We start from the raw sequence: 23,780 nt of genomic DNA, 5'->3' as shown, positions 1-23,780 counted from the left end.
CAAACTATCTGCCATAGTGCCACTCAATCCGAATGGGGTCTCCCCATGGGTGCCACTCAGCCACAGCAACAGCTACCTGGCCAGTAAGCTATTGCTGGGAGTCCCCAGGCCCCAGACATGATGGGCACATACTCCATGGCATACATGAGGAGCGTGTGGCACAGGCACCAACAGAGCAATCCCCGTGTGTCAGGGAGCTAGCATCGTGCAGGAATCCCCCCCCCCCCCCCAACGAGATGACTACCGTGTTGGGTTTTGGGTGTACTATGACAACAGGAAGGAAGGGTACTAGGGTGGAATATCACAGAGGTGGAGCATCCGCCACAGTGGGCAGCCTTCCCTGCACAAGACACACTTCTGTTGTGAAATTTGGGAAAGATGGCAGGTCAAACCAATTAATGCAGACCATATAATCATTAATGATAGGTGAAGATAACGCTCGGAGTGAAACTAGAAATCAAGATCAAAATCGTGAACCAAGTTGAAGTATGGTCTCCACCAAAAGGACCTTCAATAAAAATTCAAAGAAGGTAAGAGATAGTCGAAGTGTGGGTTTGCACCACAGAAAGACGAAGCAGTATTGCAAAGGCTGGGGCCCTGTGGTAGCCAAGCATGTACTCACCAAAAATTGGTAAGCCCCGTGGGGTAGAGGAAATGGTTGGTGTCTTCAATATAAGACAGGCACAAATTTGGGATTGCAGAGCAGGAGAATTTTATGGCTAGAGAGGAGGTATTGCAAGGAGGTTTGCCCCTAAGTTATAAAGTTTTTCGGGACTAGAGTGGTGAGGGCTATGGATTGACAATTTGAACTGATAGAGGTCATTATGAAAGGGGGAGGGGGGGGGGGAGGTTGCAGTTGGAAATACGTGATTTGATGGTCAGGCCATTTTGAGGGATTCCATGAGATAGGTGACAACACAGGAACAATATGTGGGACTCAGCTCTGAAAGGAACTATCCTGGCATTTGCCTTAAGGGGTTAGTCTTCTTTGAACATAAGAAAAAATAGGTGAGTTTCGTTTTTTTAACTAAAATAACAAGTAATGCTATACCTGATAACATAATTTTATTCCTCACACATATTTGTGCCCACATTGGACGCTCCCTGTAACCAGGTTTAAGGACCCCTTGCAGCTGGAACATTGGTCATCAATGGGAATTCCCAAGGACCTCCTATTGGACCGTAACAAAATAATTTTCTAAAAGTCATTCTCAATATACTTTCTGTCAGTATAAATAGGATAATTGAAAAATATTAAGTTTGAACAAAATGGTAATGTATTGAAACAAAAGTCACTTGAAAAATATTAAGTTCTAAGAGAATTGTAATTGTTGAAACTTTCTTCGATCACAAAATCAAGACAAAAGTGTACATCAAAAACAGACTTTTGAAGACATCACAAATTGGCTAGGCACATTCACAGAAAATTCAATTTAGAATGCCACTGCTGGCATCATATTCTGATCAAAATTGTATTTATTTTTCTCAAGTGACGTCTCCCATCAATTTGTAAGAATCTGTTTTGAGAAAAATATGTTAAAAGTTTTGAGTTATATTTTTTCAGTTAAGTTAAACATACCCTTAGTCCGTGATCTCTGGTCCATACAGTAATCCTTCCAGATGCAGAAGGAGATCCTTCTCCATCTTTTTCTTGGCCATGGCGGTGTTGCAGGCCTCTTTGGCAACTTCTGTCATCTGCTGCTCTGTTTATTCATTATGCTTTTCGTCCACTTCTGTGCGGAAGATGTATCAGTCTGGTCTGATCTCAAGTTCAAGCATGTTCATAATTTCCATAAAGTCTGTCAAGTTGTCCTTATGTCACATGCTGTCACATGCTGTCACACTGGCCACAATGTCTACAATTTTTTTCACATATCGCCTTCATGAATCTAATCTAATCTAATGTAACTCAATAAAGGAGTTTCTGTTTCTGGTGAACTTGAGATGAACATTACAGTGAAGTAGACATCCCAGAGAACATTTCAAGCAGAAAATTGGATTTATTGAAACTTTTAAAGAGGGCTATCTCCTTAAACTGTTATACGATGTGTTTTCACCTTGCCTCTAGTGAAATTGGCTATGCCACAGAATGTCCATTCACATTACCTGTATCACACTGAATCTACATCTACATACATACTCCACAAGCCATTTCATGGTGTGTGGTGGAGGGTACCTTGTACCAATATTAGTTGTTTTCTTTATTGTTTTGCTCACAAATTGAGCGAGGGATACTGTACAGTGGCTGCAGTAGAATTTTTCAGTATCACCTTCCCTTTTGAGTTTCCTGCTTGAGTTTATGAAGTATCTGTAATACTCATATGTTGATCGAATCAGGTAAGCTTTTGTAACATGCATTTACTTACATAGTGTTAGGGTATGCACTCACTGTTTTCACAAACAGTTTTGTTTTATAAATGTGGAAAGGTCTACTTTGCATTATTCACTTTAATATCACTGCATTATCTACTTTTGAAATTATTATCACATGGATATCACTGTAAGTTACTCATAATTTTGACAACATTTAGCCAATATTTTAATAATATTTCAGTGAATGCTTTATTGTTGTTAATTTCAGGAAGAATTTTCATTAGAATTACCAGAATGGACAAAAGAATATTATCCTCACAAATTGGCCCCTATAACAGCATACAGTTTCACCCTCAATGGCTACAACGCAGTTTTACAAAAACTCAAAGGAGGTAAGATTTATTTTTATCTACTGTCTCTGTCTCTCTCTCTCTCTCTCTCTCTCTCTCTCTCTCTCTCTCTCTCTCTCTCTCTCTCTCTCTCTCTCACACACACACACACACACACACACACACACACACACACACACACACACATGACCACAGTCTCTGGCAGCTGGCTTCAGCTGCCGAAGACTGTGGTAATGTGTGTGTGGTCTATTTTTAACAAAGGCCTTGTTGGCTAAAAGCTTATTCTGTGACAGTCTTTTCGTTGTGCCTGTCTGCAACTCAGCACTTCCGCTATATGGTGAGTAGCAACTATCCTTTTCATAATATTATTACATTCCATCCTGGATTTTCCATTGTTTGATTTAGTAAATCATGCTTCATATAAATGAAGTCCAATGTGTCCCAAACTTTTGAACATGCTGAATGTCCATTTCACTTCCTGTTAACATGAAACACAACTCTCAGATAACAAGGTAATGATGGGCCATAAATAGAGCAATATAATCCAGCAGAGAAAATAAACTGACAGCAAAAAATCACAGCACCTAGGAGGAGGCGTGCAACATAAATGGAAGTTGGTAGGCGTGTTTCTACACCTGAAAAATGATGTCTGTTCAAATTTCGCACCAGTCGCGTAAGAGGTAAGTGGTGCCAGTAGTGAAACTGTGAGGATGCAGATTGGGTTTGCTTTCAATATATGCTGTGACTGTTGTGAACATTAGTTACCTTTGAGATTAAGTTTATGTTGGTCAACTTGTGTTTGAAGTGACAAAGACACTGTTATCAACACCATGCTGAGTTTGAATGAGGTCATGTAATAGGGCTATACAAGCTGGATGTTCCTTCTGTGATACTGCAGAAAGACTTGGTAAGAATGTAGCCACTCTACATGACTGCTGGCAGTGGTGGCCATTGTCGCAAGAAGACCAGGCTCCACATGGCCACGTGGCATTACCAAAAGGGAACACCACTGTGTTCATCTTATGGCTCTGCCACATCGTACTGCATCTGCAGCAGCAGTTTGACCAGACAAGGACAGCTCCAAGCCAGACACCCTGTAGCATGCATTCCACTGACACCAAACCACCACCATTTGTGACTTCAGTGGTGTCAAGTGTGAGGTCATTGGAGGGCAGAGTGAAGGTCTGTTGTGTTTTCTGATGAAAGCTGGTTCTGCTTCAGTGCCAGTGATGGCCATGTTGGTTAGGAGGAGGCCAGTTGAGGACCTGCACCCATCCTGTCTGCGTGCTAGTCACACTAGACATAACCTGGAGTTATGATCTGGGTTGCGATTTTGTATGACAGCAGGAGCACTCTCCTGGTTATCTCACACACCCTGACTGCAAAATTCTATGTCAGTCTGGTGATTTGACTTCTTGTGCTGCCATTCACAAACAGCATTTCAGGGGGGAGCATTTCCCAGCTGGATGAAGTTTGCCAACATACCGCTGTTATAACCCAACATGTTCTACATTGTGTCGCCATGTTGGCTTGGCCTGCCCAATCTCCAGATCTGTCTCCAATCAAGTACATATGGGACGTCATCAGATGACAACTCCAGTGTCATTCACAAACAGCATCAACCATCCCTGTATGAACTGACAACTGCAACATGCATGGAACTTCATTCCATAAACTGAAATCCAGCAACAGTACAACACAATGCATGCTCGCATTCAACATTCTGGCAGTTACACTGGTTACTAATGAAATGGCATGTCACATTTCAATGGCATATGTGGCACTTACATTAACCTCCTGTGATGATCTTGTGACCATGCATGTACATCCCCCCCCCCCCCCCCCCACACACACACACACAAAGATTTGGAATGAGACCTTCTCTGTATGACTCATAACTTGCCTTACACCACTGGACATATCTGTGATGAATGCAATTCTTAAATAGTTATTAGTACTTAAATATTTGCGTCAAACAATAGTGTAAAATTCATGACGCCATAAAAAACATCAAGGCCTACACACTATGCACAAGAAATACAAAATTCTGAGAGCAAAGCAAAGGCAATTTGTAACATCTTAGGCATAAAATTAATGAACTCAGTAATGCAAATAGTATTCAATTAGCTGATAACAGTAGCTGAAAGAAAAATGATGACAGTGTTTGCTACATTCAATTAATTCTTCTTATCAGTAGAGAAAACACAGGGGCAAAAATGAATTATCAAAACAGATGTATTATATTTCCTTATACAGACAATGTATATTCCATCAACAGGTTCAAATTGTTAGAAGTCACAAAAATCATTAAGGCACTGAAAGACAGTAACTCCTCTGACTGTGATGATATTTCACACAAAGTACTGAACCTTCTGCTCACTTGACAGTTCTTGTCTTGACTTACCTTTGCAATCGGTCAATACATTAAGGTTTATTTCCTGAAAGATGTAAATATGCAGTTAAGTGGAGATAACCAGGCTATCTCTAATTGCAGAGCCAAAACTCAACTCAGTGTGTTCTCAAAATTTCTATGGAGGTTGTTTAACATAGAATATTGCTTCACTTTTCTGATAAACAACTGTTCAATTCAGCTGCCACACAGTACTGTCTACACAGAACGTGAACTCAAAAATTTAGTTCTGATAAAACTAAATAAGAAAAAAATACCCTGTTGACATTTTCCATTACCATGACACAATCTCTGATTGTGAAGAGCACAAAATTTTACTACTTAAACTAAAATGCTATAGTATTAAAAGCATCCCTTTGTGCGGATGAGCTAATATCTTAAAAATGGAAAACAGAGTGCCACATTTCTAGTAACCCTGCTAAAAATGCAAATGAGAGATATGGATGTACTGAGAGACTGTAAGTAATATCACCTACATCTGGAAAGGGTTCCTGAACTTCAATAGGCTGCCTGGCAGTGAACTCTCTCAGTTGCTGTTATTTGATTTGGCCTCTACAATTGAACTAACGCTGCTGCTGATGTTTACCTTGACTATTTAGACTCGTGTTGCATAGTGTTTCAACTGATGAGCATGAGGGTTCCACCATAACCTAGTTTAATCAAACTTTCCTTAACACTATACTTATTATAAATGTGCACAGTAGAACAGTAGTGCTTGGACTTATACCACTTTCAGTCGGGAAATACTGCACATTGATTCCTGTCTAGAACTATAGTTTATATAAATTTCCACCAAGAACTATTATTGTTTGGCTTTCTGAACTAATAGACAGTTTTAATCTGCTGAAATATTCTTGGCCCTAAAGTGAGGATTACAACAACTTTAATAAATGATATCACAGGAAATGAATTAAATTCAGAGTGGGGTAAACATTAAATATGATGTTCCACGTGATTCAGTATGTGGACCACACCACCTCTTTGATCTACATAAGTATATTGACAAAGATATTGGATCACGTTAAAAATAAAAAAACTGTAGTATCTGGTGAACATACAAGTAAACTAGTAAAGGTCCCAAGCACACCTGTTCAGAACACAGCTGAGAGATTAATGGAACAGGCATAAACTGATTCACAGCAAACAGCTTAATTGTTGATCATACAGAAACAGCCAGGTGATGTCAACAACTACCAATATTTCAATAGGAGCACATCCTACCATTTTCAAGGCAAAACTGCACCAAGTAAGCACTGTGCAAGGGAATTTAAAACCGCAGTTTTCAGATAACTTGAGAAAGATAACACTGACACACATTGTAAACATTAGCGCCATCACAACCAGAGATGACCGTTATCAGAAATTATTGCTAGTGAAATTAGTAATCAGTAGGTGAGGTAGCATAAACTCTGTACCTCTGTTTTTTGACAAGGGAGAAAGCAGGATTCCATGGGGAATTTAAACAAAAACTACCATCTCTATTTGTAAGGTTACTTGTCAATTTAATTTCAGCATCTTCCTTAATAGCACTACCCCAGTAGCTGGAAGGGCATGCCAGAATCTCCATGTTGTTAGTTGCTTATACTCAGTACACCAGCCCCCGACAGTCCGTATAATCTGACCAATATATATCATGCCACAATTGTAACGAATACAGTAGACATCCACATTACACAAACCAAGATCATTCTTTACAGAGCCTAAAAGGATTCTGATCTTAGATGGTGGTTCAAAAACACACTTTACATCATATTTCCACAAAGTGCAATCAACCCTGTATGAAACGCTCCCTGTGTAAGGCAAAAAGGCCATAGACTGTGGTGCCAACTCAGTATTTTCACCACTCACCAGGTGCACAGTTGGTTGATAGTGCAACACATGCCTAATATTTCACTATAACCATTCTGATGACAGGTGACTTCGAGATGGACTAACTCAACTGAAAAACTAACAGGGTCTGAAATGATGAGTGCCCTGCGGACCAAGTTACAAGCACCCCTTCATGTTGAGCTGGATGGAGACAGCTATCAACCTGAAGATACAGATCAGTGTGAGTAGGCTTCTTATAAATGGCATGTCCCAACATACCATCCACCTTCCTACTGGCAAACACATCAAGATAGGAAAGACAGCGATCCTTTTGCAGCTCCATCATGAAACAAATACTGCAGTGGATTGAATTCAAGCACATTTAAAAGTTGTTAAAATTCTCACTGCCAAGTGTTCAAACAATGAAAGTATAATCTGCATATCTGAAAAAAACACGCAGGTTTCATAGCCACCGACTCCAAGGCATGTTCCTTGAAATCTTCCGTAAAGAAATTGGCAATAATAAGTGACAATGGACTTCCCATCACAACTCCATCTCTCTGCTCATAGTACTGGTTATTGAGTAAAAGGTAAGTGGAAGTCAACACATGTCAAAGTAGGTTCGTTAATTCAGCACCAAGCATAATCTTAATTAACTGCAACAAATCAGACAGAGGAAGACAGGTGAAGAGAGAGACCACATCAAAACTTACTAGAATATCGGAATCATTCAAACACATTCCCTCAAATTGATATAACAAATTTGCCAAGTTCTTCATGTGGTGACCACACCTACCTACTACATGGTTCAACAGAGTAACAAGCAATATGTTAGAGCACAATGTTATTCACAACTGGAAGAAGAGGAACCCCTTCCTTGTGGACCTTAGGGAGGCCATACAACCTAGAGGGAACATCACAATAAGAATGAAGACTCTTAATAGTCTACTGCAATAAGAAATTTTTCTTCAGGAGGCTGTTAGTCTTTCTCTCAACACTTTTTGTGGGGTCAGCACCGATCCTGCAATATGCTGAATCGGGCAGTAAATGCTGCATCTTTTGAACATAATCCTGCTTTTCCAAAACAATGGTATCATTGTCATTGTCCACAGGTAAAATAACAATACCCAGATAAACTCTAAGTGAATGAGAAACAGCCATCCCAGGTGGTGTGATATTACTTTTGGGTGAACGTGCCCCAATCAACATACGACATACATGCCTCTCAGCCTCCTCTGCAACATGAGGAGGTAGTTCAAAAACAACAGAACTAATAAAATCAACCACTGGCAAATGTTTGGGAGTTGGTGCAAAGTTTCAACCTTTCAGTCTTTATCACACAATGTTGGGATATAGTATTAGACTCTGAGCCACATAAATATTCAAACTTTGCCAAATGTCAGGCAGTTACAGAAAGAAATTTCCAGTCAGACTGTGACCATGAAGCACCATCCAGCCAATCCCAAGAAAAAGCCGAAAGTTTGGAAGCAGTCATTAACTGAAGCTGAAACAATTCCTTGGGAACCAAATCCAACTGTCGATGAGCGTAATGGATCCACTCATGAACAATGGCTAGGCCAGCACGTTGCTTGATGTGCCAATCACCAATGTGGATTAAGAATATTGGGTAAAAGTGATAACCAAACATACTGCAGATGCCTCATTACTGATCTTCGGATTCTTATACTCCTGTGCCAATACATTTGCTCCCTAATGGTATAATATCACTGAATTTAGAATGAAGTGTGAAAGTCAAAACCACAATACTGAAAATGAAAATAATATCCATATAAACTGTGTGTCCATGTCTAAGGTCCAGAATAGTGTTTTATATTCTGGTGCAAAAGTCTATAATTCCAGCAGCCATCAAATAAGAAACTAGAAGTCTGAGTAAATATAGTTACAGTTGAAAAAAGTGCGCGTCATTTACAACGGCGGCCGAGTTTAGGTTCGCTCTGCACATCTGATGTCACAAAACACAGTCAGCCAATGAACAGAGAACAACGTTGCCAGAGCTCGACTGCAGTGCAGAGCACGGACGAGTGTCTTCAGTTTTAGAAACGTTCAGTCATAAATAAAGTAATTGAACAAAAGCAATGTCTTGATAGCAGACTTTCTTTTATAGAAAGTTTGGGAAAAGCATTCTTAATACCAATTGCTTCATATTCTTTAATTAAACCAAACAAGCAATAAGCCTCCTAATTCAGGCAATAGCAAGGAAAAGTGTTTGTATCATTCTCACTAACCGCTTTTTCGCAATAAAGGACAGTGGCAATTGTTTATTTTCTATTGTACTTTAACGAAATGTGAGTAATTCATTGTCATAACAACAGTGTTTGTCGGTATTTTGCGTGATATTTTAAAGTCCTCCGGGAGATCTACTGAATGACGAGTACGTTAGCGTAATGGTTAAAGTGTATGGCTGCTAAGCGAAAGGTTCTGAGTTCAAACTTTGTTCGGTGTTTAATATTTTCTTTACTTAAAAACCATATCGAAGTGTCTTACATCATGAATTTTATTCGTTTGAATGTAATTTTTTGAAATTTCTACTGGCAATTAAAATCGACCATACAGAAAATATACGCTATGGACTTTTACCTCTGCAAACTCTTCAAAATTTCGTTCAATGGTTTACTCCATCTAATGCTGCACAGTAACTGTGTTGAACATCGAAATAAAATTAAGTCATTTATGGGGAGAAGGTATCAGTCAAGAAGATGAGTAAAAATGAAATTTTTGGGCCAAATAGTTTTTGTGAAATCAAATGATAAAGTGTGTCAAAGCAGTCGAAACACCATGTGTCTGCACAGGCAAGCAGTGCAGTGATGACAAAATCACACACAGTTCGGAATGCGGGGAGCATGTCTCTGTAGCAGCGAAAGGGTTAATGCAGCTGTGGTGGCTTTACTTCATAAACTGCACGCTCTCCCCTAAACGTAAGTTTGCGAAGTATACTATGGCGCTGCTTCTCTTGGCGCATACAACTGGCAACGCGACAATCTCCCGCGTCTGGGTGGGCATGCGCTAACCGCCAAGATAAAAGAATTGAACTATAGTGCAACAAAACACTGCAGCCTAAATGAAACCAAAGATATTACAGAACATGCATTGAGTGTCTTCCATCAAAACATCAGAAGCCTTACAAATAAAAAAGATGAACCTGTCATACTCAGTCTGGAACGCAGTGGGATAGAAGGAATTTCAGCAGATTTGTTGTGCTTATCAGAACTAATGTGGCCATCGCTGAAACTGAACAGATTTATCTTGATTGATACAAGCTAATGTTATACTACTTTATTACCGTTAAGAAGGAAAGGAGAGTGGCTATATTTGCAAAAATTGAGTGAAGTCCCAGGCTTTTCAGGTTAATAATTATTGTGCTCAACAGCTTTTTGAATCCTGTTCCATAATAGTGGATTTGGAACTGACATATGACATACATGCCTCCCAGCCTCCTCTGCAACATGAGGAGGTAGTTTAAAAAAAACAGCAGAACTAATAAAATCAACTACTGACAAATGTTTGGGAGTTGGTGCAAAGTTTAAACCTTTCCCTAGCACAGATAAAGCTTCATAATCAAAAGCTTTATCACACAATGTTGGGATATATTATTAGACTCCGAGCCACATAAACATTCAAACTTCACCAAATGTCAGGCAGTTACAGAAAGAAATTCCCAGTCACACTGTGACCATGAAGCACCATCCAGCCAATCCCAAGAAAAAGCCGAAAGTTTAAAGTCCATCAGTAGGAAATGCCATATACTTCATAAAACAGCTAGAAAGTGTTAATAAGGTTATGCACACTTAGTTAGAGAATCATTCTTTGTAGTTGAAAAAATAGTCAACATTTTATCTGACCATGATGATCAAATATAAAAAATTATCTTTATTGACCAGTCAGAAACTTATAGAAGAAAAATAATGTACTTCAAAATCATAAACATTGACTCCATCACAGTATTCAGAGAGAAATTAAAGAAAGACTATTAAGGAGAAATTAATAAAAGAAAAAAAAAACAGATAGTAGATATAACTCTTTCTTAAACATATTCCTACAGCACTTTGTATCTTTTCCCCTAAAACAAATAAAGTCAAAACTGAACTGTAGCAAGGATAAGGAGTAGGCAATTCCTGGGATTAAAGTATTTTGTAATTCAGAGAAAAAACAGTAGTCAAGATACTGAACTTCATTATCACAAGTATTGTAAAGTCCTCTAATCTGTCATAAAAGAAGTGAAACTCATATACCATGCTCAAAAACTAAAACATTTGAAGAATAAAGCAAAACAATTTGGACCATTATTAAACAAGAAACAAACGAAATAGTGATCCAAATGTAATTAAGTGCCCAGAAAATAACTCTGGGAAAAAATGGTGATGCTTTCAAGTCACTGGAGACCAAATCCAGTGAGAGCTTCTTCACAGTGACAGCAAACATGGCACTTAGTATTAAATAATGACATACTGATGCATACTTCTAAGGAGATTACAGAATTCATCAGGTTACTAAGAACTAGTAATTCTACTGGCTATAATGGTATTTTGAGTAGAATGAAATCTTGCTGACTTTATAGGATATGAGATTACCCTTAAGCTATCTTTGTAATCAGTCAATGCCTCGTGACATGCTTCCTGACAGACTTCAATATGCTGTGGTAACACCCATCTACATTTATTTATTTCTCATATGGCATACATCATAGACACACTTTCTTTCTCTCTCTCTTACTGACTCAAAGAGGACAGCCATGTAGTAGGGGCAGATTTTAATGTGCTGCTGATAATCCGCATAGTCATTTGGTACATCAATCTTGTTCATATGTGAGCTATTAACTCATTCAGGAACACAGAGTTCCACCACCCAACAGATAAGCCCATCTCTTGATGTATGAAGTGTATTTGCTGTGGAGCCCCCAAGAGCTGCCACACAGTTTATGGGTGTTATTCCTTGTCCTCATTTGACCTGTGATCTTTGCCAGATGCCCCTTGTAAAAAAAAGTGTCCTATCCACTCCTAGATATCTAGGATAGTTGTTATGGTTGAGTCATTTCCCTCTCAAGTTGACATTAAGCTCTCTTCTTGCTGAGCAGTCACAAAAGTGGAAGCACGATACGTCTTTCTTAGCTGGGTTCAGTGCTGTCTTCATTTGTGAAAGTAGTCTCTCAGCATCTATAAGTCAGAGCTCAAGGTGTCCTCTGCAGCTTCAAATGATTTGTGTTGTGCAGCTATAGCCCAGTCACGTGTGTAGTCAAACTCACAATGCTCATCTTCAACCTGCAATGTGCATTAGTGTTCTGTATCTCAGCCACTGCATCAATAACTTAATCTTCAACCCGACTACATGGAAAGAGGACCTCTCTTTATTTCTTTTGTGCGTAGATACTTATGAACAGCAGTAGCACTATTGCTGTTGTTTTGATAACGAACTTTTATGAGTAAAGTCCTGCTCACTTTGTCCAGAGCCAAGTTGACTGCCTTCAACTGTAATGCATATTGATGCTTGTGTTTTAACCCGACGTCTCCATACCAGTACCCACCCCTAATGCCAATTCATGAGACTAACATTACTAACAATGCAAATCCTGCACCACACAGTCTGAACATCATTCCTATAAAGTTGAGTACCAGTATGATTAATAGTTTTCCATCTACACTGGTTGAAGTAGTGGAAGTTTAAGTATAACGACCCTGTGCTACTTTTAGAGTCTCATTTCCTAATTTAACTGCCGGCCGCTGTGGCCGAGCGGTTCTAGGCGCTTCGGTCCAGAACCGTGCTACTGCTACAGTTGCAAGTCCAAATCCTGCCTTGGGCATGGATGTGTATGATGTCCTTAGATTAGTTTTGTTTAAGTAGTTCTAAGTTCTAGTGGACTGATGACCTCGGATGTTAAATCCCATAGTACTCAGAGCCATTTGAACCTAATCTAATTGCCTCAGCATTGCCTGATTTAATTCAACTACATTCCATTAGCCTTGTTTTGCTTTCGTTTATGTTAATCTTATATCCTTCTTTCAAGACACTGTTTACTCCATACAACTGCTCTTCCAAGTTCTTTGCTGTCTCTGACAGAATTACAATGCCATTGGCAAACCTCACCGTTTTTTATTTCTTCTCCCTGCACTTTAATCCCTTCTTCAAATTTTTCTATGGTTTCCTTTATCGCTTGCTCAGTGCTCTGATTGAGTAAAATCTGGAATAGGTTACACTGTTTCACTCTCTTCTCAACTACTGCTCCCCTTTCCTGCCCCTCAGCTTTTATAGCTGCCATCTGGTTTATAACCTTTTCCTCCCAGTATTTGACCCTGCTACCCTCAGAATTTCAAGAGGATGCCATCATCATTTAACCACACAGTAGATTTGCATCCCCTTGGGAAAAATAATGGTTGTAGTTTCTATTTGATTTCTGCCATTCGCAGTACCAGCACAGCAAGGTCACGTATGTTCATGCAGAGACAGCCAAGTTAGGATGGAGGTGGGATGTGTATGCCCGGGTGTGCTAGGAAATTTCTCAAAATGAGAAACGTAACAAGAACTTCAGTGCCACATTTGGAGTTTATTGCTCCAAGCCATATTACAAAGAAATACAACAAAAGGCATGTGCTGTGGTGTTATGGGGCTGCCGCACCCATACTGAGGGCGTGGTGTCTTAAAATACGAGCTAGCATACCGTCTATCTGGGAGGAGAGGTGGTAGGTGAGAACAACTGTGTGTCCTGAATGCCTCTAGCTGGCCTGCTCCATGTCCCTCACATGATTATTTCCAGCTTTCCAACTGGCTGGCAGTGTGGTGCCTGAAGATGTCCTACAGTCAGCAAAGGCTTGAAATAGTGTCCCCTGTCCACAGTACCCACAGTTGGACCATTACTCACGTAAACCAGCCATGGACCAAGGCACACCAAGTAACATCTGGTATGACACACCCAGGTCCAGCTACCTACCTAGCCATTGAACACAGTACTGAAATCACAAAATATAGTGTGATAAAATTTTGAAAGAAAAATTCCCAAATTCTTGGGTTTTCTTCTCAGTCTGGGTGCTCACCAAGTACAGTTTGATGTTACAAAGTCAACCAATCATCAAGACTGATGCTCCTGCAACTACTAAAAAGGCTGCTGCCCTTCTTCAGCAACCACACATTTGGTTGGCATATCAACAGATACCCTTCTATTGTGGTTGCAAAAATGGTGTGGCTATCAGTATTGCTGAGGCACGCAAGCCACCCCAACATGGCAAGGTGTGTGTGTGTGTGTGGGGGGGGGGGGGGGGTGTATTTACTTGGATTTTATGTGATGATGACATTGTTCTCGTTGCAGTTCCCATCTACCAAGGCAAGGCACAAGCAAACCACTTATAATTACACCCCTATACACTCATTCCAATATTTTGAAATGTGTTAGAGAAAGTGGCCTATACTGACTCATTTAACTGAGCAGAACTTGTTAACGGCCTCTTAGTTTGGGTTTTGCAAGGGATTACCCACAGTGAAAGAGCAACACAAGACCTCATAAATGAATTACTAGCAGTGCTGAACAAGAAAATTCTGACTCATTTAACTAAGCAAAACTTGTTAACTGCCTCTTAGTTTGCTTTTGCTAGGGATTGTCTGCTGCGAAAGCCATACAAGACCTAGCAGCACTAAACAAGAGCATTTATCCTATTGGTATATTTTGTAACCTGAAGTATTATGGCATTAATGGCATCCCTCCTGCTCTCATTAACAGATTTTGTCCCCAGCATGAAACTAACACCAGAATGGGGAACACAATAGGAGTGTCACAAGAATTGGTGCTGGGCTAACTCTTGTTTCTGATCTGCATAAATGCTGTTCAGATTACTTCAATGGGATATTTAAAAACTGTAATATTTGCTGCTAACACAAGCATATGAATCAATGATAGAAACTCAGTCATAGCACAAATAACTCATATGATAGCAGGGCATCCTTACAAGTCGTTCACAGCTCACAGTCAAGTCTCAATGTCACAAAGGATCATATTATGCCATTTCATACTATCAATAATGACCTGTTAGTACCAGAAGTCGACAATAATGGTCATACACACTGTGTAAAATTCCTTACGATCCAGCTAGATAACAAGTTAAAATAGAGTCATCACATAAATAAACTAATCAAGAAACTCAGTTCATGTTGATAAAGAAGGTTACTTGGGTTATCAACCAAGTCATTCTCTGGCAGTTTTCGAAAAGTTTCCTATTCATCATCTTCATACATTGCCTGAAGGTGACGAGTAGGAAACTTGTTGAAATGTTGTCACAGAATGACACCTTGACTCGCCTGATAACCCAAGAAGACTTCATAACTGAAATGCATAGAGAAAGCCTTCATTTCCATGTATCAGTTCATTTTTTATGCCAACAGAAGCATCTCTCACTATGTTGACACACAGACAAGTGTGTTGGCTTATTTCACATTTTTTTTTTAGTCACTGCTGTTTAATGGAATTATCTTCTGGGACAGGCACCTAAAGTAAGTATAGTGTTTATTCAGCAGAAATGAACACTAAGAATGTTGTATAAAGGAAACAACCATACATGTTGCAGAACCCTTTTTAAGGATATTGGCACTGAAGGGGTCAGTGGAAGGAAGTGCTGTTGATTAAGTACTAGTATGATCACATAATCTGTTGAGTTTTCAAATACACCACAAGCTGGAAGCAAGTAATTCCTTGTGTACCATTAGAAAATGTTCTTCACTACATAAATTGCATCATATTATTATACTCATGTGGTCCTCCTTGAATTTGATCAAACATATAACATGCAGTAATGTAAAATGTGCTCTGGTGGGATAGCACTTTCTTCAGCTGACCCCCCTTCTATTCTTACACTTCTTTCCCAATACTTATAATCTTGCATGGCTTTTGTTGCTAATAATAAAAATTGGTTTCAGGTGAACAGTAATTTACACAGTCACAATAAAAGATATAAAAATAATTTTCATACAGACTTTGCCTCTTTGTCTAGGGCTCAGAATGAAGTCATGTAGTCCGGTGGAAAGATATTTAAAAACCTCCTATCTAACATAAAGAAAGAAATTGGGAAACCCTACCAATTCAAAAGAAAATTAAAAAATACATCACTGGCCACTCTTTCTACAAATTACATGAATATCTAGATTCAAGGATTTAAACTGTTAGCTCTATAGCAAGTAGCAGTGTTTGTTATAAAGCTGCACAACAAGTTTCAATGTACCGTAAATAGAACTCAGTACTTACACACGTAAGAAAATATTTTCTTTGAAAAATAACATTGTAATCAAGCAAGTACTAAGCTGATAATAACAGATAAACACCGCCTGTATAGTAAAACTGAGGAGGCTGCAGAGTCTTTTCAAAAGCAACAGTTTTTTACTAATTTACTCAATTAAATTTACATGACATAAGCATGAATGACATGAAGCAGTATAGTGATAGTTTACTGTTAATACAGCAAACAGATAAGTTTTCATGATTTCCTTGTCTTTTGTAAAAGTATAGATTGTATCCTCCCACATCCCTGAGGATGATTCTTCTTGATGGGATCTACAAAATATGATGAATGAATAAATTACACATTTCTAGAGGTTCATCTTTATGGCGAAATATACAGAACACAGTGTGTGAATGAATGAATGAATTATACAGTTAATAAAGAGCATCTGTTGCAGTCCAGGTGAAAGTCACTAAAAACTGTTCACCATGGTTCAGGAAGAAAGGGAATGAAGAACTCATCCAGCCTTTAATGTATCATAACTTAGCCCAAAATCCTTTCCCAGACATTAAACACTGTAATAATAACATAATTACATCCACTAAGCATAGTTTTTATCATTGTAATGAACAGCAATAGGTGCCCAGGATTTTGGGTTCACAGTGTAGGTACACATTATACTAAATTGTTTGCATATAAGTATTCCTTGTAATATTCCATGCATATACTCCTAAGTCATCAGCACAGTCATTTCATGTCACACATAGTTCCTAGCAATTGTACAACTAGAAGTACATGGAAGTAGGTAAATTTTCACAAAATTCTTACACACAACAATTTTTAAAAATTGAAGGAAGTGATTAAATTTACTGATTTTTACGAGTTCAAAAAATGGAATTTTCTTAAGTTGTACATGAATCAGATGCTTTGCAGTGGCTGCATGTATATTCAACCAACAATTTTTCATAAATTCTTCTTCTTCAGGTCCATTATTAAAAAAAATAGTCAATGACATGAAAGAAAAAGCCAATGGGACTTTAACGCCATCACAAAGAAAATTTTATATGTATGCTGGGCATGACTCAACTATATCAAATTTACTCCTTGCACTGAAAGTATGGGATGAACAAATTCCTGCATATGGTGCACTAATTATGATAGAACTACATCAAGACAAAACAAGTGGAGAGCACAGTGTCCAGGTGAGCACATGTGAAATTTAAATTTTCTCACTTTGCCCTCTTATGTGACCTGAAATGAAGTCTGTAATTTGTTAATTTTGTATTAAAAAAACACTGTAGAAAGTTATCAAACCTGTAGTTGCAACACTGAAGATGGCAAAATTTTATAAAAGGGAGCACTGCAGGGGCTGTTTGATGTCAGGAGAGCTACACAGAAACAAAAAGCACAGCAAGTAACCACATATACGAAGAACAAATTGGGACTGATGAACTCCTAAATAGAGAGAGGATATGGAGTCAAATGATATAATGCTGGTAAAATGACCAGAATAATTTAAGTAGTAGAGGAAACACTGCAGTACAGCATTGTCATGTATAGTGACATAAGCTTATTCTCATCAGAATAATGTTCATAACAGTTACAAGTTGTTGTTGGCTATATTTAGTGAGTATTCACTATTGAATTTGACTGTTTTACAATTTGAACTCAGTTATTTCATAGAAGGTGCAGCTCATAATTTTAGCAAAAAGTTGAACTCGGTTATTTCATAGAATGTGCAGCTCATAGTAGTAGCAAAAACTCAATACTGTATTCTTTACAAACATTTGTGGTTTCTGAAGATTGAAGGTGCATTTCTCTTATACTAATTTTGACTAATACTGGTAAAAGATAAAGTTTTCTATAGCATCAGGCATCCTTAGTGACAAGCTTCATAATTAGAATGTTGAACTATTTTTTAATCTGTGGCAATATTTTACCAACATATCCATTTATTAGGGAATTTTCCAGGTTCTCAAATAGGTGAACCAGCAACATTTTGAGTTTTGGCACAGTTACAGTATACCTGATAACTGGCCAGGGCATATGAGTGCCACTTACTGTGTGCAGTGTTCTGTCGCTGCTTATGTGCAGAATGTCAGTATTGAGTGGGATGTCCTTACATGGTAAAACAGGATGGACAAGCCCATGTACATTCAATTTAACTGAAGTGCATGAAGTGAGGTAGCTATTCTAAATATGTGATTTTCAAAACGGTGCATATGTCAACGCAAGATCATCCACATGTACAGCACCCTCAGGAAAAAACATGCAGTGGCCTTAGATGCTCATAGCATCATGATGCCAAGATGAGTACACTGGGATGTTCCACAAAATTGAACTGGCAGGATCGTATAACATGTTCCAGGGGCTTGCCACATAAACAGATGGTGGGAATCGATCTTTAGTTTAAACTGCAACTGTCCTTGGACAGGAAACTATTTCCCTCTTCATACGCCTACACATGGTGGAAAAGTCAGCAAAGTTGCTGAGGCACCAGTTGTCTTTGTGTGAGGGGCATATATACAGAAAAGCTTCTCAGAACTAATGACAGACAGTCTGATGTGGGAAGTGTAACACATAAGTTTCTGCTACATCTCTAACCAGGATAATTGCTCTGCTGATTGAAAATCTTTGTGCACTTAAGATAACAAACTTGGCACTTAGTTTCAGCCCACTGTTGACATTGCCTGTAGGGCTATTAAATGTTTATTCACTACTGAAATGATCTTCACAGCCATAAAGTCATGCAACAGGTGATATTCAGCTTCATATCCACTATAGCTGGCCTCCAATACAGCCATTTGTAATGTCATGCACATGTGTATACTGTGCCATTCCACTTTCTGTAACTCTAGATGCCAAATGGACACAAAATGTAGTCAGAACCTCTATGCTCATGACCACTGCCCCCCCCCCCCACACACACACACACTGTTCAGGAACACTGAGCCTAACTGTCCACTGGGCCTATACCTGTCGAACACAATCGGCCAAATATGGCCAATCACTGAAGCTTGTATACTACAACCAAATAATGCCCAAAACATGGTCATCACCAGGCAACTGAATTACTTCATTAGAATATGGACAGAAAGTTTTACTTTCTAGAAAATGCATACCTCATGGGGGCAAAGAATGCTCTGCAAATACATTTTCCCAAATATGATGTCAAATTAACAGTAAATGGTTCTTGGAAGAAATAAAACTTATTAAATTGTATGAGGTGCATAGATAGCATGCACTTGAGGATAAAGAGTCTATGAAATTCAAGTGGCATGTTTAGAAATTATAAATATTCCCAACCCTTCCTCCCACAAATCATCTTACCAGTTTTACCTGGTTTAGATTACAGGTTTCTAACTGTACACATTGTGGCACATGGAAAAGTGACTGAGGGTGGTGTTTTTTCATGTTCTAGACTTTCTATGAAATTTGAAGAGGGAGTAATGAGAGCAGCAAATCATTAGATGATACCAAGAAGAAATAGCGTTGTACCTTACATTCTCTTGGGTTAGGAAGGCTATCCAATAAAGACTTATTCGATGAGACCCTCCCCAATGTCAAAACTTGGTTAAGTTCCAATGACTTTTAACAAGTATTTTTCTAAGTCTTAATGAGTGGTAGAAATTCCATTTTGAATAGTGGAGATCGTTGGAAAGAAGCAATGAAACTGAAAAACCTATTGATCTTGATGTAATAGTCAAATTTATGGGTCCATTACAAAACATTGTTATTTAGAATGAGGGATATGAAGTGGCTGCATTCGCTTGCCAGCTAACACTATCAACAAAATGATATGCCTCTGACAGCAAAAATTGTAATGTCAATGCAACATATCCCATTCAAGAGAAATTTATGATGTCCTTTAGTACAGATGAACTGCAGGAATGTAACCATACTTTTGGTTTGAGTACTTTATAGATTACTAGCTATATAGCATGGATGTGCAGTTGACAATGTATTATTCAACACTGTATTTAGCTACAGCTACCACAATTTTTTTCAACATTTCTGGATGTACACTTTGTCAGGTTTGCATTACCTTTTTCTTGCGAAACTGTTACATATTCAATACATATAATCACACAGTATTATGTTTTTTGCTTATAAATTTCTCAGCATCCAAAGTAGATAATTAGCTATTAAACAATCAGACACAAGCAGCACCAAATGCCTGCTTGAACTAACTATGTCTGACCAATTTCATTTCACTGGAATGCATCCTTCAGTTGGTCATGTAAATATGCTTCCAGTGGACAATCAGCTGAAGAAGTCTTGTATATGTATAGCACATTTTTCTGTTCTGCCACAGCAAAATTTAATCTGCACAGTACTGCTATGATGCAATGATTTTCATGAATCTATAATATTCCTTAACTTATGCCAATGATTGTATATGTTTTACATAGTGTCTTGTTTGTAATCAACAGCAGTTTTATGTATAATGAGTTGTCAAATGAAAACAAGAGAGATGAGAAAAACGTAAGTAATCAGTTCACTACTTCAAAAGTAATCACTGTAACTGTTAATACATTTATCCCATTGTGAGACAAGATAGTCAGTACATTCACGGAAAAATGTTTGCACTTCTCCATGGAACCATGATTGTACTCAGGCATGCACCTCTTCATCAGAAGCAAACTGACAGCCACAAGTGTCTTTCTTCTGGGCTCCAAAGATATGGAAATCATAAGGGAAGAGATCAGGACTGAATGCAGGACATGTAACAGCTTTCCAGAAAACTTCTGCAGTGCAGTAGAAACAACCTTTGCAATGTGTGGGCTGGTGGGTACATGGGTTGCCAAGGTTGTTTCGACTACGCTGCAGAAGTTTTGCTGGAAAGCTCTTACACATGCTCCAAAAAGTACGATCTCTCCTCACGCAGTGTCCACATCTTAGGAGCGTTGAAGAAAGGCATTTGTGATCATCGATTTGTTTCGGATGAAGAGGTGCACACCAGGGTACAATCATGTCTCTGTAGCCAACTGTAAACATTTTTTTCCATGAAGGCACTGACTGTCTAGTATCACACTGGGATAAATGTGTTAACAGTTATGGTGATTACTTTTGAGATGGTAAATAGTTTACCTACTTTTTTTTCCCTATCTGTCTCATTTTCATTTGGCTGCCAGCTATATGTTTCATAATTCAATATTTTATACAGTTGTATTTGTAATCTTTTATATGGTAAATGTTGGCTACTCTAGTACTTTTTCCTTTCTATTTCACTTACTGCCATAACAAAAACTGTTGGTACCTTTACACCAGTTTTTCTTGGGTCATTCCATATGCCTACATCATAAATAAAATGTAATCCTTCCTCCTCCTTATTTCTCTAGCTTAATACCTGTGTTTAACTTATTATTTGGATGACAATTTACCATTATGATATATAAATGTCAAATAGGAAGTAATTGATGTTTCTTTGCATCTTGTTTCAGATACATCTTCGAAACTCAACCAGCCTTGATCCATATGCACTAAAAATTTCAGGATGTGAACTGGATTGTAAGCTAGATACTTTCTTGAGACTTGTAGATGATGTGATTCCAAATAACCTGGAAACTGAGTGCAAAGTTGAAGACCCAAATTATGTACCACCAACTCCAGCACCTCCTTAAATAGTAGTATGAACTGCTAATTAAAGAAAGAGGAGGAGGATGAGGGGAAGGAGGAGGAGAAATGAAGATAACATACTACTACTTGGTCTTGTGCATCTCTGGTTCTTCAGATATGATCATTTGACAACAACTTTTCAGAAACTTATAAGCAACAACCCAAAAATTGTGATGATTAAAATAGTAACAAACATAAAAATGTCAATAAAATTAAGACATCTAAAATTGCATTCACATTTCCACCACAGTATTGCAAAGTCCCAATTTATATTTTAGCTTTATCAACATTAGATTGCATTCTAAGAACATCTTGAATTAAATCTTCCAGTTCCATTTGTAGCAACTGTCCATTCTTCAACATGATCTCAGCTGCTGCTGAAATTTCTTTGTCAAGTAAGTCATGCTCTTTGGACCTTTCAGTGAAATTATTATGTACACTCTGCTCCACCACTTTCAGGCGTTTATAAAGTGAGTTCATATTATGGTGAAAACGTTTAACTTGCTCCTGTCTTTTCACATCCAGTTCTTTTAGCCGTTTACTAAGTTGTTTTACTACAAATGTTAGTTTCTCTATGTCTTCCTGAAATTAGAATTACGGCAAGTATTAGCAATTTTAATGAGTAACAGACTTAAGGTACAGAAAGAAATTCACTGGTAAATTATGCTAAAACATACACATAATGTTCTTTCATAGACCAATTTCTCAACAACGAAACACATCTTGTTAGCGTTTCATTGTTCACACAGAGAGAAATGACCTTATGATTATTAGTTCATTGATTCTCTTCTCAATCAATGCTGACAAGCCCATAACAAATCACATGCCTTTCATTTTACAGTGTATTATTAACTCCACTTTAATAAAGAACCTCACATCTTCTGTACTTAAATTTACCTTTTTCTCACCATAAGTGAATATATTACTTCTTTCCATGTTCCAAGCACTACATAACAAAACGTTAGATTTATATACATTTTCCTTTTTCACATACTTTTTCCTCTTCAAGTACACACTCCTAACAACACGGAAAAAAAGTCTAAATCAGACATTCCACTGGCAAGTTTACATCATCTAAAGAAACATCTTTTAAGCATTTGGGACTTCAGTTCCCTAATTAATCAGCAGAAGCAGGAATGGCCATTTGTATTGTGCGTCTGAAATATGTACACCATGGCTGTGACATGTGACCTTGTAACAAGACAGAAGGCTATCTTATTTTTCATATTCATACACCTTCCAGTTTTAAGTTTAACAATAGATACTGCCTTTTTGTCTTTTTTTGGAAGGTAGGAGTTCTGAAGATGACTGCTTAGCAATCAAAACCAGTATACTTTTCCACTGTATTTAGCATTATCAAGACAGTTGTAATAAAATTACCTTTGATCTATGTAACTTCCACAAATAACAATTACTATCAAAAGGTCATATCACCTAGCTTGTTGTTGTGGAAAGCTTATATTTTATCAGTCCTCATGAATGTTCTACTTTCTACTCGGAGTAGAGACTGGCTTTATAAACATGACAGAGATCATAATGTGGAAATATGTACATTGTGGTGATGTTTTTGTACCTGAAGATCGTCTGAAAGACTAAAATTGTTTGTAAAATAAAAGGAATTCAACTAGCAGGTGTCTGTGTGAAAACACCATGAGTTTCATAACATGTTACCAGCCAAAGACGCCACAACTTGAATCACCGTTAAAAGTGTGTGTTGTTGGGATGTTTAAGGGGGACTAAACAGCTAAGGTCATCAGTCACCCATTCCAAAACCAGGCGAAACAAAATTTACGGAACAAGTAAAACCCTCAAGGGGGGAGGAGACGCCCCTGCCCCCAGTCACTGAAAGAACACCAATGTGGCAGCGAACACTAGAGACAAGAAGAGTACAGACGAACACTGGACAGAAAGAAACAGAAGAAAAGAAGAGGGCCGGAGACTGGTTGACTGACCATGGGAACAAAAATTGGGAAAGAGTCAACCATCCGAATACACACATTAAAATCTGCAAGCAATGAGACACTCGAGGACAAGATACACAGAAAGGGAAAGGGACAGGTCCCCCCT

At 38.3% G+C, this 23,780-nt stretch overlaps 2 protein-coding genes across 2 annotated transcripts in view; one reads left to right on the top strand and one right to left on the bottom strand.

The window, feature by feature from the left end:
• Positions 1 to 21,945, top strand: part of LOC126299011 (venom acid phosphatase Acph-1-like) — a 222,443-nt gene extending 200,498 nt beyond the window's left edge. The window contains exons 5-7 of the mRNA XM_049990644.1: positions 2,582 to 2,705; positions 17,079 to 17,296; positions 21,539 to 21,945. Of these exons, the coding sequence (XP_049846601.1) occupies positions 2,582 to 2,705; positions 17,079 to 17,296; positions 21,539 to 21,718 (522 nt within the window). The 3' untranslated portion in view covers positions 21,719 to 21,945. The remainder of the gene's footprint in view (positions 1 to 2,581; positions 2,706 to 17,078; positions 17,297 to 21,538) is intronic.
• Positions 21,838 to 23,780, bottom strand: part of LOC126299010 (coiled-coil domain-containing protein 175-like) — a 142,236-nt gene continuing 140,293 nt past the window's right edge. Inside the window, exon 9 of the mRNA XM_049990643.1 lies at positions 21,838 to 22,295. Within this exon, the coding sequence (XP_049846600.1) occupies positions 21,981 to 22,295 (315 nt within the window). The 3' untranslated portion in view covers positions 21,838 to 21,980. The remainder of the gene's footprint in view (positions 22,296 to 23,780) is intronic.

Source organism: Schistocerca gregaria, chromosome X (assembly GCF_023897955.1).
Source record: "Schistocerca gregaria isolate iqSchGreg1 chromosome X, iqSchGreg1.2, whole genome shotgun sequence".
NCBI lineage: Eukaryota > Metazoa > Arthropoda > Insecta > Orthoptera > Acrididae > Schistocerca > Schistocerca gregaria.
The sequence above is the reverse complement of the archived record's forward strand: the minus strand, read 5'-3'. Positions and strand labels throughout refer to the sequence as shown.